Below are 15,933 nucleotides of genomic sequence, written 5' to 3' on the forward strand. Positions count from 1 at the left end.
AAACAGGGAGAATGAGAACAGGGCAAAACCAAAACGGGCCACACGTAACAAGCATTCACCACTGTTTTTTATGAAAGCCAAGTTAACTTGGAGCTGTTTTCAGCCCTGTTCCGTCACTAAAATAAAATAATCATACCTACTTAGTTTATGCATGGACTGCTGAAGGAAAATCCAGCACTTAGTAGAAACACAGGAGAACAAAAAAACGTGTGGGAGAAATTCAAGCAAATGGGTGTTGGCTGAATTTCCCAAAAGTCTCTCATTGACCAAATCCACATCTAGCTGCCTTTTTGGGGGCACACGTAGGTCAAGAGAACATCAATCATATTCTTAATAATGGGAGGTTGTGGATGAAGCAAATGTGGCAGGTGGTGAGCCAGAGTCATCTCCCAGGCGTCCACCAGATGAACATTAAGTCCTTTAAACATGGCTCTGAGGACCTTGTCTTCCTGTAGGGAGTACCAGTCACTGTTGATAAGCGCCGAACTAAGTGTCAAAGTTTTAGGGTTTGGAGTCCTGATGACAACCAGAGTACCTGGAGACCTGTTCAGCAAATGCACCACTGCCCTGCGGATGCTCTGAAGCCGTCGGATGTAGAGCTCAACTGGGAAAGTACCGAAGTGAGCCCAGACGCCAAAAACTATGACAGTGTTGTCACCGCCAGTTAACCCATCTATTTCATTGGCAATGTAATGCAGCGCACTGCTTGACATGGTGTAAGAACGAAGAGGAAGACCGTGGCAGCGGTATGTTGCCAAGAATTTGTTTGCTTTGTCCAACAACATGAAAGGTCCTGCTTGTCTCATGCTGTACAGGTTGAACTCCTTGGCATCTGAAAAAAGTACAGAGGGGAGAGGTTAAGCAGAGGTGTAAACAAAATAAAACTGTTGCCAGAAATCCCTGTGGATCAGCTACCTGGTAGGAAAGCATCGAGGTATTCAAACCACTGCCTGATGGTGGAGTCTCCATACAGGTGGACAATCTTGCCTTTCAGACACTGATTGACGGCAGAGGTGGTGTTGAATTGGCGAACTTTGATTCCACCTAGTGCTCTCCACACACCCTGGTAGTAATAGCCAGAAACTCCAGACTTCCCAATGCTTTCCTTGTCCTCAGGTTGACCTGAGAGAAAAGGATGTGGGAAGAGTTATTTTATATTTTACTGATTGTAAATGCCTGTCTGATCTAATGAGGTTCAGTTTAAGCAATACTCAAATATTGTGCATTTATTGGACTTTGTACAGCTGCAGATAAAAACATGTATGTGCTTCTTACTGTGATCAACTCTAATTTAGTAGTTTTGAAATAAATTAGCACTTTGGCTACACAGGCAATGCAAAGTACAATCAGCCCATTCTTGGTTTTCTTCTTTTCCTGTGACTTGTTTAGACAAAAGGGAAAATATGGAACACTATCAGCCTTATTAGTTACAAAAGTTGCCTTTTCAGGGATCAAAACCTAAACTGACTTAACATCACACACCAACCTTTGAGTATGGTCTTCCAGAAATAATAATAATGCAAAAGCTAAAATAAGAGATCCATTTTGACTGCCTTGGATTCTAGTGTATCTACTAATAGCAGCCACTGAAACTAACATGAAAATGTTCATCATTTAAGCAGATCATTGGCAGTTGTTAACTTGTAATAAAAAGTTCTAGCTCTTGAGCTGTGTTTTTATGGTTTAATGAGCCTTTTATGGGATATCATTACTCCGGAGCAACTACATACACAGCGACTCTTTTCTGCCAACACTTTGCTCTGGCGTCAATACAGAGCTAGGTTGTGTGCGATTTTTCCAGACACTTTTACTTTCATGGTCTTAAGCACATAAGGTTATGAATTGTTATCATAGGTAACGGTGAAGGTAGGAAAGATCCTGCTTTACCTTTCCTTTGAGGCAAAACAGCGACGTTAGCAGGTCCTGAAGCCTTAATGAAGACTTTCATGTTGACACCCCTGAAGAAAAGCTCACATAATAAAGTATCTCATACACACATTCAACATGTAAAACCAACGTCATGTTATTTATCAGAAGAAAATGCTTTAACATTCAATAATTCTTCTTCCTTAGTTGGACTTTGAAGATATGCTGTCTACTTTGTTAATATAAGTCAACGAATTGATTCAGACTGTTTTTTGTTATTCTTACTCTGGTAACATCTTTAGACTCAATCTTTACTGCCTGTTGTTACAAACTGGACATATTACACCAAGAAGAAACATAGTTAGCTCTACTGTATATATATATATATATATATAAATATGTATTATAATTGAAACTAAATTAACTTTTTTCTCTCTCCTCCCTCACCTTTGGAAAAGCTTATCCTCTGTGGCCTTGAGTGTTTGGAGTTCTTTGGTGTCTCCTTTCACATGGTTAATCCTGTCATCACAGCTCAGCTCTTCTGGCTTGTAGCAGAACCAAGGCTCACCCGTACGGAGGTCTGTGAAGTTGCACAGTGGCTGCCCGGTTTCACGTAGGCAGACGTTACAGATGGTAGTTTGAGAAATTGAGCCTGAGCGGAAGAGGCTCTTGAAGGAAACCCTATCAGGCTCTTCTTTGTTCAGCCTGCGCAGCACTGTGACAGCCTCACTTGGGTGAACCAGCGTCACCTGATAGTACAGAGAACCAGAGTTTTCACTCAGTCATGTCAAGTTACCCGGCAGCTTACTTCATAGAGCAAATGTTTACTGATTAGCTACATGAAGCTAGCAACAGTTGTTAACGTGCTACTGACAGTTTTAAGGTGAGAAAAACTACAGCTGGTGATTAGAAATAAGAAGAAGCATTGTTTTTTTTGTTGTTTCTTTGAGTCAGTAGAGAGGAGCGAGGAGTTATCACAGTTATATTACAAACTGTCTGCCCAAGGATAATTCATAGATTAGCAAACTAAATAGTTAAGCACAGAATGAAATTGTTGTGTATGAGCCACATCGGTACCGGTCGTGGCTGTAGTTTAATGGCAGTTACGACAGTCTGCCAGAAACAAGTGTTGTAAAAATCAGGAGGTTTTTCAGAGTTGTGATGTGCAGAGCACAATAAAGTAAAGTGTGTAAATTGGAGATGCGGTCCGCACGTTCTTCAACACAACAGAAATTAACCTGGCACCCTCTTGTTAGCGAGTACAACTGGTCCTCTTACCACTACAGCCAGCCATTCTAAGTGACAAAAAACAATCCTGACATTTATGTACGGGCACCACAAATCAATCAGTGACAAACACTCGACTAGCTAACAAGCCAGGTAAAGCAAGTGCAGACACAGTTACCTGCTAGTATGTGCTAACAGTTGAATAAAATTATACTAGATATTCACTCACCAAAAAATATGGAGCAAGGACTTCTTGGGCAGTCATATAGTGCATTAACTACACAACTAGCCAATTAATTGATTGATAAAAATAAAAACAAGAATACTCTTAATTAAAGCCTAAATATTAAAACCCTGTTTTAAGTTTCTATGGTTTAAAGAAATATCGTCAAGAGTCTAAAAACATAAGAACCAAGCTGTAAACATGTTTATTTGGGTAGTAAAGTTGGGCATTTAACATGGAGATCAGTGGAGATTGGCTCGCTATTAGAGGCAGCCTCCAGTGGTTATTAAAGGTACTGCAGTTTTTGGCATTTTCACAATGACTTAATTTATTGGTTCTGGAAGTTGACACTTGTTAGCAACAGTAAGTCAGTGGGGAGAGGTTTATATAACATATTTTAAACACCTATAGAACAATTACATTTAAAGAGATAGCCTTTAGCATTACCTCAACCTGTGCACTTCCTTCCCAGAGTAAAGAGAATACAGCAGAGTAGGAGCCATTGAGGTGATCCACCACTTTCCCGGCCACACCTGCTCCAAGTGTCTTGTTGTGCAACCGTGCAATTAAGACATCTCCTCCAGACTTCTTGGCTTGACCTTGGAAGTCGTATATTTTGATCATAACCTCCAGCTGATCCCCTACATGCCACTGCCCCCCCTCCCTCTTCCCTGGGAGAATGGTGAAGGTGCTGTGGGCAGGATCACTTGTCTGCTTCAGTGGAAGAGGAGCTGGCAAAAGTGGAGTTTCTGGCCAAGCAATCGAGTCTAATATGAGGCGTTCCTCTAGAGCGTCTGTAGAGGACAGTGGTTGGAAGGTGCAGAAGCCATGATGCTTCTGAGGATCAGTGGTAGCTCCCTGGAGGTTGATGGTGGAGATTTCTTCATACTTTAACTGGCAGGGGGTTGAGACAGAAAGATTGTGACAAAGATGCCTTAAACAAATGTAAGAAAAGCAAATGAACTAAATAAAACAAAAAGGGCAAGAAGGACATTTTTTTCTGCTCTACACAACAAAATGACACAATATTTATGGATGGTAACAATCGTTGATCTGTTAGTTGTAAGCTGCTGGAATTCACTCTTAAATAGTTCTTGTTCTTTGTAGGTCATGGCGCAAGTGCATTTAGGACCCGCTCCACTTTTGCTTGTTATATGGTGCAAAATCTGGGCACACAGTAAAGCACATATTTAGTCTCTTAATTAATCAAAGATGTATTTTGCGTATAACATGAATCATATATAATCGCTTTCTTATGGCATAGCACCAACAGTGGTTGGTGCATCTTACCACACCCCATTTTAAGTCCAAGAGGCCCACAAGGGCTACTCATACAATATGGACGCCAGGTGTGAAGAAATCTGCTATTTGCATTACGTACCTTTTTGCACTGCAGAAAGACTGGGCACTTTGTTTTTCTGACGATCAGGGGAGCATTAAGTAAAGCCAGTACATCTCACTGATTCCCCCAATGAATCTTTGCAGATCACAGCGGGGGAGATTGAGGTAAAGTGACGCAAATAGTTCAGGAGGGATTATAAGCTTTGAACACAACAGGGCAGTTAGATGCTGAGTCAAAAGTCATATTTAAATATATCCTCCAGATACTTTTAACTGTACTTTCAAATCCGTAGTTTTATGTGTTTTTATGATATTGACTGCTTTATTTTTTTATGACACTGTATACGTAAAGGCCCAACTAGGGAAAAAGTTCAAATTAGCTAAAGCTATAAACTCTTCATGCAACACATCAGTTTCGTGCTCTGTACTGGAACTATGTTAAATTTTATCGTTTCTATCAAATAGAGTAAATTCAAATTCACGAGTATCTTAAAGTCCAACAGAAATCACATTTAGTTATCCCAAACTACTGAAGTAGTTCTGTTTGGCCCTTCTGACTCCACCAGTCAGATCTGTCATGAACTTGTGCCCACTGTCAACATGTGTAAAAACCTCTGCATAAAACCTGCCAGATCTTTAACAGGTACATAAAAGCGCGAGCATTACTCCCCCGTACTCGCCTCCCTCTACTGGCTCCCTGTCAATTTTTGAATTCATTTTTAAAATTGTATTTCTTGTTATGAAGTCACTTCATGGATCGGTTCTCTCATATTTATCAGAACTCTTATTTATTATTTCATTTTTATATTTGTTGGTGATCATTTGTTGTGTGTTTTTACAGTTTTATCTGCCACTGCCTGCGAAGCACTTTGGTCAGCTCACATTGTTTTAATGTGCTATACAAATACATTTGACTTGACTTGACTGAAGTGTGTTTTGGGCATCATTTTGTTTTAGTAAATAGTTTCAATATTTGTCACCTATTTGTTCATTTTGTGTCTTCAGTGGGAAGAAATGGGAACCAGTAGTTTGGAACACAGCGATGGTTTTAAAATTGCAACAAAAGGTTTTTTTTAGAAAATTACCCAGAAACTCATATTGCGTTCATTTGCAACATAAACGTGACCGTTATCTGAGACACATTAAAAGACAGTTAAAAAGAGTAGCCTGAAATCTGACCAATATTCAACATTTCATACAGGGTCCACTTTTAAAGTGTTCCCAGGAAAACCAAGCTCTCACCTTCAGTAGGTCCAGGTAACCAAGAATAGCGATGAAGACAAACACAACCAGGAAGAGGAAGCAGCACTTTGGAAGGTTTTTGCAGAACTTGTGTCTTATACAACCTTTGACCTCCATGTTTGGGGATCAGTCCTCCTCTGGTTCTGAATTAAAACATACAACAAAAAAACAATTGGTAACTCAATCCTTGTTAAGATAATAATACGATTTTTATTTGCTAAAATTTTAACTTAATTGTTAAGGTCCATATGAACGCCCCTCTTTGTGGGCATAAATATATTGTATAATATTGTATACATGAGGCCACAATTTATGATCTTGTGTGCACAAGATTTTAAATCGAAGAAACTTTGACATGCTTGACTGCTTGACTTGCAGAAAAACAAACAAACTTGTCAGACTGGTATGTCAAGTGACACCCAGGTGTTTTAATAGTAGTTTGTATGACAGGTTTTAAAAGAGTTAGAGTTGTGTTTTCTTCTACAAATACAGGGATTAAGGTCACTAATTACATTTACTCAAATATTGTGCAGTTTTGAAGCACTGGTTCTTTAGGTGTTACTGTGGTCAGTGAACTTTTGGGCCTTTGAATTTTCCTTTAGAAACAGAAAACAAATGTTTCTGCTTTATAAAAGGAGAAAAAGAAATTTAGTGGTATTTCAATTATGTATCTGCCAATTCTGACCAGGAAAACTGAAAATGACTTGTTTTTCATTTTGAAATGAAAATCAAATAACTATTTGGTTTTTGGTTTTTGATTTCTGTTTCTAAAATTCAAAGACCCTGTTCTCTATACTTCTACTCTACATTCCAGATTCAGAAACTACTTTTTATTCATCAAAATTAATCTGTAAGTTTCAGTAACTATATAGATTAAGATAAATACAAACAACAATCAACATATAAATGATGATGTCTAAGATCATATACATTAAGTAGTTCCAATTAGCCCGGGTTATCAGCTTCAACAAAAATTCATATCAATGCCTCAATAAAATATAGAAATATGATGTAAACTGTTGAAACTAACGATTTTGTTTTATGACTGCTTTTAATTTTGGTCTTTTAAGTATATTTTGATGCCATTACTTCTTAATTTAATTAACATGATGATGATACCAAGTAGATGTAATGGAGTACAAATTACAATTTCCTTCTGAAATGTATTGGAGCAGTACAAAGCAGCAAATTGGTACAGAAAAACTGAAATACGAATACGTGAAGAGTTTACGAGAAGGGTTGTTGAAAACTTTTAGTTTTCACAATGTCTATAAAATGAAACTTCTATTACACTCAAAGGAATATTATGTGTCAGAGTCAGTCAGAGGGCTGGGTTTTTATAACACCAAAGAAAGATAAAACTTGTGAAACAACCTGTGTTGGACAAGCTATAAATGTAGTGAGCTAAGCCACCAGTTACTCTACATTACATCTAGCTGCACTGAAGCTACCCCCCAGAGAAATGTAGCAAGCTAAGCTAAAGCAACAGTGTGTAATGATGGATGGATAGATAGATAGACAAAGGCTTACTGTTCAGTCCAGGTAAAAGGTGCAACCAAAAATCCATCAAATGTCAGCTAACAGGCGACAAAGAGTTTCAGAAGGATAGACATTAGACATATGATAAACTGGCACAGAGACATGGGAAGACAAAGACTAAATACACTTGGGAGGTGAAGCTAATCAAACACAGGTGAGACAACAAGAGGCAGGTGAAAACATCAAGGGCGAAGTGGAAAATTAAACAAGCGTGGGCGCTTCTCTTTACATGAATTTGCATATCATCACACCCTGTCTCCTCAGCTGACCCGGAAATCATTCCCCCTCGGCCATGATGGAGGATCTTCCAATGTATTGAATGCACTTGGAGGACAGAGGAGAGAGGAGGCTTCAGAAGGAGCTCAGAGCGAGGATACACAGGTGGATCCTACGCTGAAATGTTTTAACCAAAGACGTGACATGTTTGGTGTAGCGGTGCCGCATTTCAGATGCCGCATCTCCACACAGTTCGCTCTTTATTCTCACAGCGCAGATCTACAGAAAATATAACAGTTTAATGTGCCATGATGGCAAAATATATGATCACATATTGCAGCTACATACCTAGATACAGAATAATTATATTACAAAGTGTTGAGGTGTTGGAAAAAAATGTGAAACTTTATAATTAAATGTTTTAGAGTTAAAGTTATATAATCAAAAGTTTTATAATGAAATGTTTTTGTTGAAATTTTATAGTCAAATGTTCTACTACAAGTTAAAGTTCTTATAATAAAATGTCTTAAAGTTAAAGTTTTTATTGTCAAATGTCTTAAAGTTAAAGTTCAACAGTCAAATGTTTTATAGTGAAGGTTTTACAGTCAAATGTTTTAAAGTAAATTCTTATAATCCAATGCTTTAAAGCTCTAAAATAGAATCCTAAACTGAGAAACTCTCTGGTCTCATTATAAAAGCCAGGTGCAAATCAAAGGGTGGGAAACTGGCCGCCTTATCTGATCTAGTAGAAAAAAACACAGGTGTACAGTGCATGAGCGTGCCTAATTGGCCGGAGTGAGGAAGAGTCCTATGGAAAAGTTTGAAATGGGTCGGACGAAACTGAAGGGACACAAGCTGAGGGCAGAGAGCCAGAGTTGGGGGAAGGGGGGCTCCAGCAGGTGGTGGCACAAGTCTTCCACTTGCGACACACTTTAACTAATTAGGAGACCTGAAAATGGGAAAAAACTTGCCGAAGCCCAGCGAGGGAGGGGTTTAAAGTATATAAGACCAAGCAGCTAACCTGTGTGCAGTCTCATCCGGATGGACTCGGGTTTATTTGTTTGTATTTATGTTTTTTTTAACCAAGTTTTATTATCTATTGGAGATTGAAATTAAGTGGCTGACAAGAGGGTTCGGGGAACTTTTTTTGCCACAACAGAGGCATCAGACACAGCAGCAGTAGGTCTATAATTTTATTATTTATTATTTACTTTACAATGAAATCAATAAACTCGCAGCTCTGTGCTGGATTTTTGTGCAGACGATAAAAAAACAACTAAATAAAAAAAAGAATCTATCTATGAATGCTGTGATCAGCCACCTCACAGGTAGTTTGTCTTAAATGATTATCCACGTCACCTGACCCCCTCTTGCCAGAGTCCAGGAAACAAAAGGTACAACCAATAATCCAACAGAAATGGGAACCATGAGGAAAATCTAACAGAGCACAGGCAACAGGTAACCAGGGTTCCACGAGCATAGATGCAATGAACTGGGACAGGGACATGGGAAGACACGGACTAAATACACTGGGGAGGTGAGACTAATCGGGCACAGGTGAGACAATCAAGGGAGCAGGTGAAAACAATAAGGGCAGTTATTCTATAACAGGCAACAAGGTTCCTCGGCTTCTCTCTGACAGAAGACCAAAGAGCAACGTTCCCTCTTTGCTGCTCTCTCTGCTTCATAAAGAGCAGCAGACTGATGAGCCAGCTCGGCTTGCCTCTGGCCTTCGATTTTGTCCTCAGCAGGCTCTTTTCTGGTTCATGAAGCCTTCCAGAATGGTGACCCAGCTCAGCTCAGGGCTCTCATATGCTAAAGGGCAGAAAGTTTATTTTACTCAAACTGAATTTAAAGGTTCATAAATGTAAAGGTTAAAGAGCAAGAGGTGTTTCATATTGCATCGAGTCTTTTACAACTTTACAGTTTTTTATGGTTATCGTGGTTTCACAGTTTGGGAAATATGTTCATCTGCTTTTTTTCAGTTTGATAATGAGACTAATATCACTCATATCTGTATGAATGTATGTGTATGAAATTTTGCGTTGGAGCTAAAATTCAGTTAGCCTAGCTTGTTGTTTTACTGCAAATTATGTTTGTGTACAGATGGAATGTCAAAGAAATGAGTTGTCCATTGCTTGCCTAACTGGTAAATTCCACCAGATGCATGTTCGGTGTGTCTCCGCTCCGTAACGGCAGCGGAGCTGATAGGTTTCACTTTAGTCAATGAGAGTGCTTCCACCTGCTCCACTGCGCTGCACCTCAGCTGCGTCACAGCTCCGGCTGCCCGGAGCACTGCGCATCAATTTAGCACGAAGCAGATCGAGTGAGACAGGAAATCAGACACCGAAACCACATTGAAACATCTGGTTAATTTTCAGAATAAAATACTCTGTATATACAGTATACTCCGTACATGTACTGCATACATATAACCTACTCCGTAATACCCCAACAATTACCTCACGTGTGTATTATATTTATGTTTGTAATTGTTTTTATAGCACATATGTCGTATTATCTCGCACAATCACGCGTGATTCTGTAAGTACTCCAGCTGTCTGGCGATGCTGCAGAGGCGGAGTCAAACCACAGCGCAGCTGTTACGCCACCAGTGGAAGTCTGGGATTACAGGTCAGCTCCTTCTTCACCCCGGCGGGCCTGTACTATGCCTGCAATACTGCTAAAGCTGCACCAACCCTGCCTCTGACTCTAGCTAAATACTATGCACAAACATTAGAGAGTTATCAATCATATCATGTTACTCAGCATATTCCATTTAAAGTAAATTATATTATGACAAAAAAAAACTGCTGGGTCCAGGGGTCCGTTTCACAAAGAAGGTTCAACAAACTCTGAGTCTAACCCTGAACTCTGAGTCGATCTACTCTGAGATAGGAAACTCTGAGTTTTCGGGTCCAGAACAGCTGATCAGAGTTAGTTCAATCAACTCTGAGTAGGTTCACCCGGAGTTAAGTGCGTGCACGCTGACTGTAAAAAGCCAGCATTAATGGAGCCCCGACACCACGATTCACCATGGCAACAGTACACAAAAAGAGGTCCTCCTACGTCACACCAATGGAGCTCGAAATCCTCACGCGGACGTTCAGTGAATACGAGCATGTTTTTAGAAAAATAAAGTAACACGGCTGCAGCTGCAAAAGAGAGAGAAGCGGCGTGGGAAGAAACTGCTGCTAGAGTAAATTTGCAAGTTTAAACTGGTCTATTTATTTAATACTTAATCACGATCGGAAGCTACAATTTATATTAATTTAGGAGCAATGCAGCGGGAGAAAAAAACATACATGGAAGCACTTCAATCATCTTTTAAATATTAAACTAATGAAATATCATTCAGTGGCTGTTTTAATGTGCATTAGCTTTATCCCTAACATGATGCTGACTTCACATACATTATAATTTATGTTGATTAAACTGAATTGTGTTAGTTTAAAAAAAAAAAATCCAATAACTTACGGCGTCTTATTTGAGTGCTCTCGGCAGTGGTGGTGGAAAATCTAAAAATGATGACTTTGACACAGATTTGTCTATTGATTTTTTTTTTACCATAAATATAAAAGACTTTTGCAAAGGGGTCAGAGCAGCACAAAGACGCAACGTTTCTTCTTTTAATTCGGTAACCGCTCAAACACACGCGTGAGACGGGCTGAATGAATGAAGAAGTCGAATGAGGGTTTTATATTCTAGAGGGAGGAGACGGAGCGAAACTCTGAGTTTCCTGAAGAAAACCCGAAAAGCAAAGAACAGTGTCACTGAAATTCTGACAATTTGAGACAGAATTTCAACCATGTCGTTTTTTTCTGTTTTAAAATTCTATATAATCACATTGGCCAATGATGAGCGCTGATTTCTTAAAGTCAGACTTCCTTAAATATTTCCACGTTTGCGTTCTCCTTTAACCTATTTTAAAGCATGCTTTATTAGTTATAGACACAGGTCCTAGTTACTGCTACTACCTGGGTTCTCTCAGTGTTTGTCTTGAAATTATGTGAACATTTCATCCCGTGCATGTTCAATGTGGTCATCACTCAGGTTCTCCTTTTAGAGATCATTAAGAATGATGGATGACCATAATTCAGTTAACAGGCATCTGTGGAATCTTTGCATTCCTAAAAATGTGGGTGTTAAATCTGAAAATTTAACAAACATGTAGAAGCAATATTAGGCAGGTAATATTATCATGTTACTTTGTTTCTTGAGCATAAAATACATTTTCATTAAATGATTATATTTGCACAACCTGATTTCTTGACTGTTTTCAATTCCCAGTGAGTTCATCTTTAAACTACAAAGTGAATTCACTCCAATTTTTGCTCCATTGACTTTCTATATGAGAACCTCCCACCCTGCTGGATAACAACATTATCTGGAATATAAACCATCCCAGGAGTCATCTGATAACCATGTTACACTTCCGTTCAGAAAGAATAAACCCTTGGCTGTAAGGAACAATAAACTGAACTGGTACTACTTACATCCCCAAGGTTTACAGCACTATTTAAACTAAGAAGTAGATATGAATTGGGAGAAGAGAAGCCACAACAATAATGTAATTCTGGTTCATGTGAATATTAAGAAAAATAACTTTTACCATTATGTACCATTGATTGATGTCATCCAATATTTGAGATAAAGACCCTATAATTCTGAACTATTCTTAACTGAACAGTAAGTTCCACCAAGTCCTCCTAAATCCGCCTTTCTTCAGGTACTGACTTGCTGGGATGGTGAGGTTATCCAAGCGGTGATGACTGCCTGTAAGATGCTGCTCACCAGCACTGTAACCAGACAGAACTTCTCTGATGAATGGTTGAGAAGGTTCATTGTTCTAGCACCCTTTGGCAATGCCTACTTCCAGTCTCAGCCAGTCATGAGGAAAACCCCGCAGGCGAACTTTCATGCGTTAACAGGGTGTCTGATCTAGCTTTCTGCTTCATGTTCCTGAACTGGTCAGCCCTATGCTCAAGATGATTGAAGACACGGCCCTGTCCTGTACTCGCAAATGGTCCAACTGCTTAAGTCAGGCCAGATGTCGATCCTAAATTGACCAGATGAGTCAATGAATTGTCAGATCCACAAATTTACATTCCCACGAAGGTAATGGAGCTTTTGATTTCATAGGTTGGCTTATTAAGAAATTGGCTTCTAGACGGACGTTTAATGAAATTTTGGGATTTTCTTAATCTGCTTGTCTGATTCTACCATAGGGTGTGATTTCCTGCAGCTCCTGGAATGTTGCTTTTGTGAGGACAGGGAGTTATTTGGGTTTATAAAAAAAGGCACCCCCCTCTTCTACATATCGTTATTGCTGTCGTTTCATTTTCATATACTGTGTTCTTGAATATTTTTGTTTCATGTATCAGTTTATGGGCTCCAATGACATACACACAGGCAGAAAGCACTGTTAAAGTCAAGTATGTGTAATTACCCTCCTTCGCCACAAGATGGAGTGTGCTGCTTAGCGACTCCTTCTGCCGGACGTAAACAATATTGCAACATTGTAGCTCATTGTAATCTCAAGACACAGCTCAAGGAGTTGAATGTGTAAAGCATTGTCACAGCCTCCCTAACAAAAGAAAGAAATGAACCTAAGGCTCAAAGTTGGGACCGCAACATATAAAAAGAGGTATTTCAGGAAGAACATTTTTAAACTGCTCTAAAATAATCACGTCACACAAACCCTCAAAAGTTGTCACATCAAGTGCCATTAACCAGCGTTTAAAGTGGGTGGTTAAATCTCTGGCAAACTCCACATAGGTTTGACCATGACGCCTCTCCCAAGACCTAAAACGTTGACGGTATGCCTCCGGAACGAGCTCATAAGCCTTCAGCACAGCAACTTTAATCTTCTCATAATTAACGCAATCTTCTAGGCTTAATGAAGAATAAACCTCCTGCGCTTTCCCTGTGAGGACGCACTGCAGCATGAGCGCACAGTCTGCATCAGGCCAGTCCCTGGCCTTGGCCACACGCTCAAATAACACAAAAAACGCATCTGGATCCCTCTCATTAAAATGAGGCAATAAACGCAAATTATTTATATCAAAGGGACGCGCACCAGATAAAGGACCCTGACCACATTGATCCCCAGACCCCTTACTTTCCTTACTCAAAGATAGACGATATCCCTCCAGCTCCAATTTTGCCTTTTCGGTTTGCTGTCGGATACGCTCCACTTCAATTTGTTTTTTATGTCTAATTCCTGCTTCATTTTTTCGTGTTCCATTTGAATTAAGAGAAGCTCTTTTTGTTGTTCAAACGTTAGCCCCTGTGTCTGAAACGATAAAGAGGCAGGAACAGAAGGAATCTCCTTTAACTCTGCAGTCATAACTCCCATTTCAACTAATTTTGCTTTAAGTGTTAATTTCACCGTTTCTTTAAGACGCTTGTCTCCCAAGGCCACAGAATAATACTCGGCTATTTTAATCAATTGCTCTTTTGTGTATTTTTCTAACGCCTCCTCGGATGGAGCAGCAATAAATGCCTCACACTCAGACATTTTTAATACAAATGTTTACAAAATACCACAAGTTAAACAACTTTACGCACAACCAGGAACAGGCAGACACCGCAAAGCCTCCCCGTGCGCACACAGAGGACCCTCAACCGGTATGGACTTTCCCCGCTACCTACACACAAAGACCCCCCTAGCTAAACTCCTCCCTAGTCTTCATGCAGCTAGTTGCGGCTACAGCCTACAAGGGAAAACTCCTCACCACTACAACAACAAGTACGCACAAGAAAACACTCTGCCGGATACCTGACTCACCTGTTGCAAGCATAAACAACTGCGCTCATTGCGCTCAGGTGGGCAGCAGTCAGAAGGAGGAGGGAGACCAGAGAAACAGGGAGAGCGAGAACAGGGAAAAACCAAAACAGGCCACACGTAACAAGCATCCACCAGTGTTTTTTATGAAAGCCAAGTTAACTTGGAGCTGTTTTCAGCCCTGTTCCGTCACTTTTGTGCTCAACATCCACTGGTTAAAAATAGAGTAAAATAATCATACCTACTTAGTCTATGCATGGACTGCTGAAGGAAAATGCAGCACTTAGTAGAAACACAGGAGAACAAAAAAACGTGTGGGAAAAATTCAAGTAAATGGATGTCTGCTTGAATTTCCCCAAAGTCTCTTCTTGTCCAAATCCACATCTAGCTGCCCTTTTGGGGGCACACGTAGGACAAGAGAACATCAATCATATTCTTAATGATGGGAGGTGGTGGATGCTATCCGAAGCCACGGAGTGCTCCCAAGCTTTGCTTCAGCCACTTTCACCGCAACACTATTCCCATCAACCCGACGAACCCGAAGGGGAACGCGGCTACAGCCTACAAGGGAAAACTCCTCACCACTACAACAACAAGTACGCACAAGAAAACACTCTGCCGGATACCTGACTCACCTGTTGCAAGCATAAACAACTGCTCCGAGGACTAAAGCTCTCCCTCCCCTAGTCCGAGGTAAGCAAACAATTTACACAGTTTCCCACACAAAGCACTTTTTCAAACTTTAACACAACTCATACCTTACCCTGTTATACCAGCTGAACGAACTGTGCCCCTTCCGTCCTAAATCCACACAAACCCGTATAACCGATCAAACAAATGTTTAGCGCCAAACGTAACAAAGGGACAAAGGAACTGGGGTGCGCCACACGCGCTCCAGGTAACTTTACGCGCGCTCCTTTCCGGCGACACCGAGCACCGAATAATCCAATTCTGACCTGAATGAAAGCTCATACAGTCAGACTAACACGAAAAGAAACGACGGTAATTTCAAGTCATTTTTTAAATCATTTAACAAAGCCAAAACTTAACCAAATCGAACCTTGCAACTTATCAAAACGCACAACAAGTTACCACCTGTGGAGCTACAATTACATTTCAAACAAATCTACAAATGTTTAACTAAATTGCGCGACCTAAACGGAAACAAAACGGCCGGACGAGCCCCCATTTTGTCATAACCCGGCCCGTAAGGCCATGACAAACAACTTCGAGGGACACGAGTTGCCAAAAGTAAATGAATTAATTTATTACAAAAAGAACGTAAATTAATTAAGGAGTTAACAAATTCTATGAGGTGTGTGAAATCTGTATTATCAGTAGTGTACATGTGGGTGCACCGCAACACTATTCCCATCAACCCGACGAACCCAAAGGGGAACGCGGCTACAGCCTACAAGGGAAAACTCCTCACCACTACAACAACAAGTACGCACAAGAAAACACTCTGCCGGATACCTGACACACCTGTTGC

The 15,933-nt window shown here is 40.2% G+C and overlaps 1 protein-coding gene across 1 annotated transcript; it reads right to left on the reverse strand.

The window, feature by feature from the left end:
- Window positions 1-278: 278 nt before the first annotated feature.
- LOC138599848 (NXPE family member 3-like) lies at window positions 279-6,016 on the reverse strand. Its single transcript, XM_069671602.1, has 6 exons — window positions 5,900-6,016; window positions 3,764-4,210; window positions 2,314-2,615; window positions 1,888-1,958; window positions 916-1,122; window positions 279-832 (listed from the first exon to the last, which is right to left on the reverse strand). The coding sequence occupies exons 1-6, from the start codon at window positions 6,014-6,016 to the stop codon at window positions 279-281; spliced, it is 1,698 nt and encodes a 565-aa protein (XP_069527703.1).
- Between the last annotated feature and the right edge of the window lie 9,917 nt (window positions 6,017-15,933).

Source organism: Semicossyphus pulcher, unplaced genomic scaffold (assembly GCF_022749685.1).
Source record: "Semicossyphus pulcher isolate SPU_LCO1_2020_fin unplaced genomic scaffold, fSemPul1.0.p SCAF_20, whole genome shotgun sequence".
Taxonomy (NCBI): Eukaryota; Metazoa; Chordata; class Actinopteri; order Labriformes; family Labridae; genus Semicossyphus; species Semicossyphus pulcher.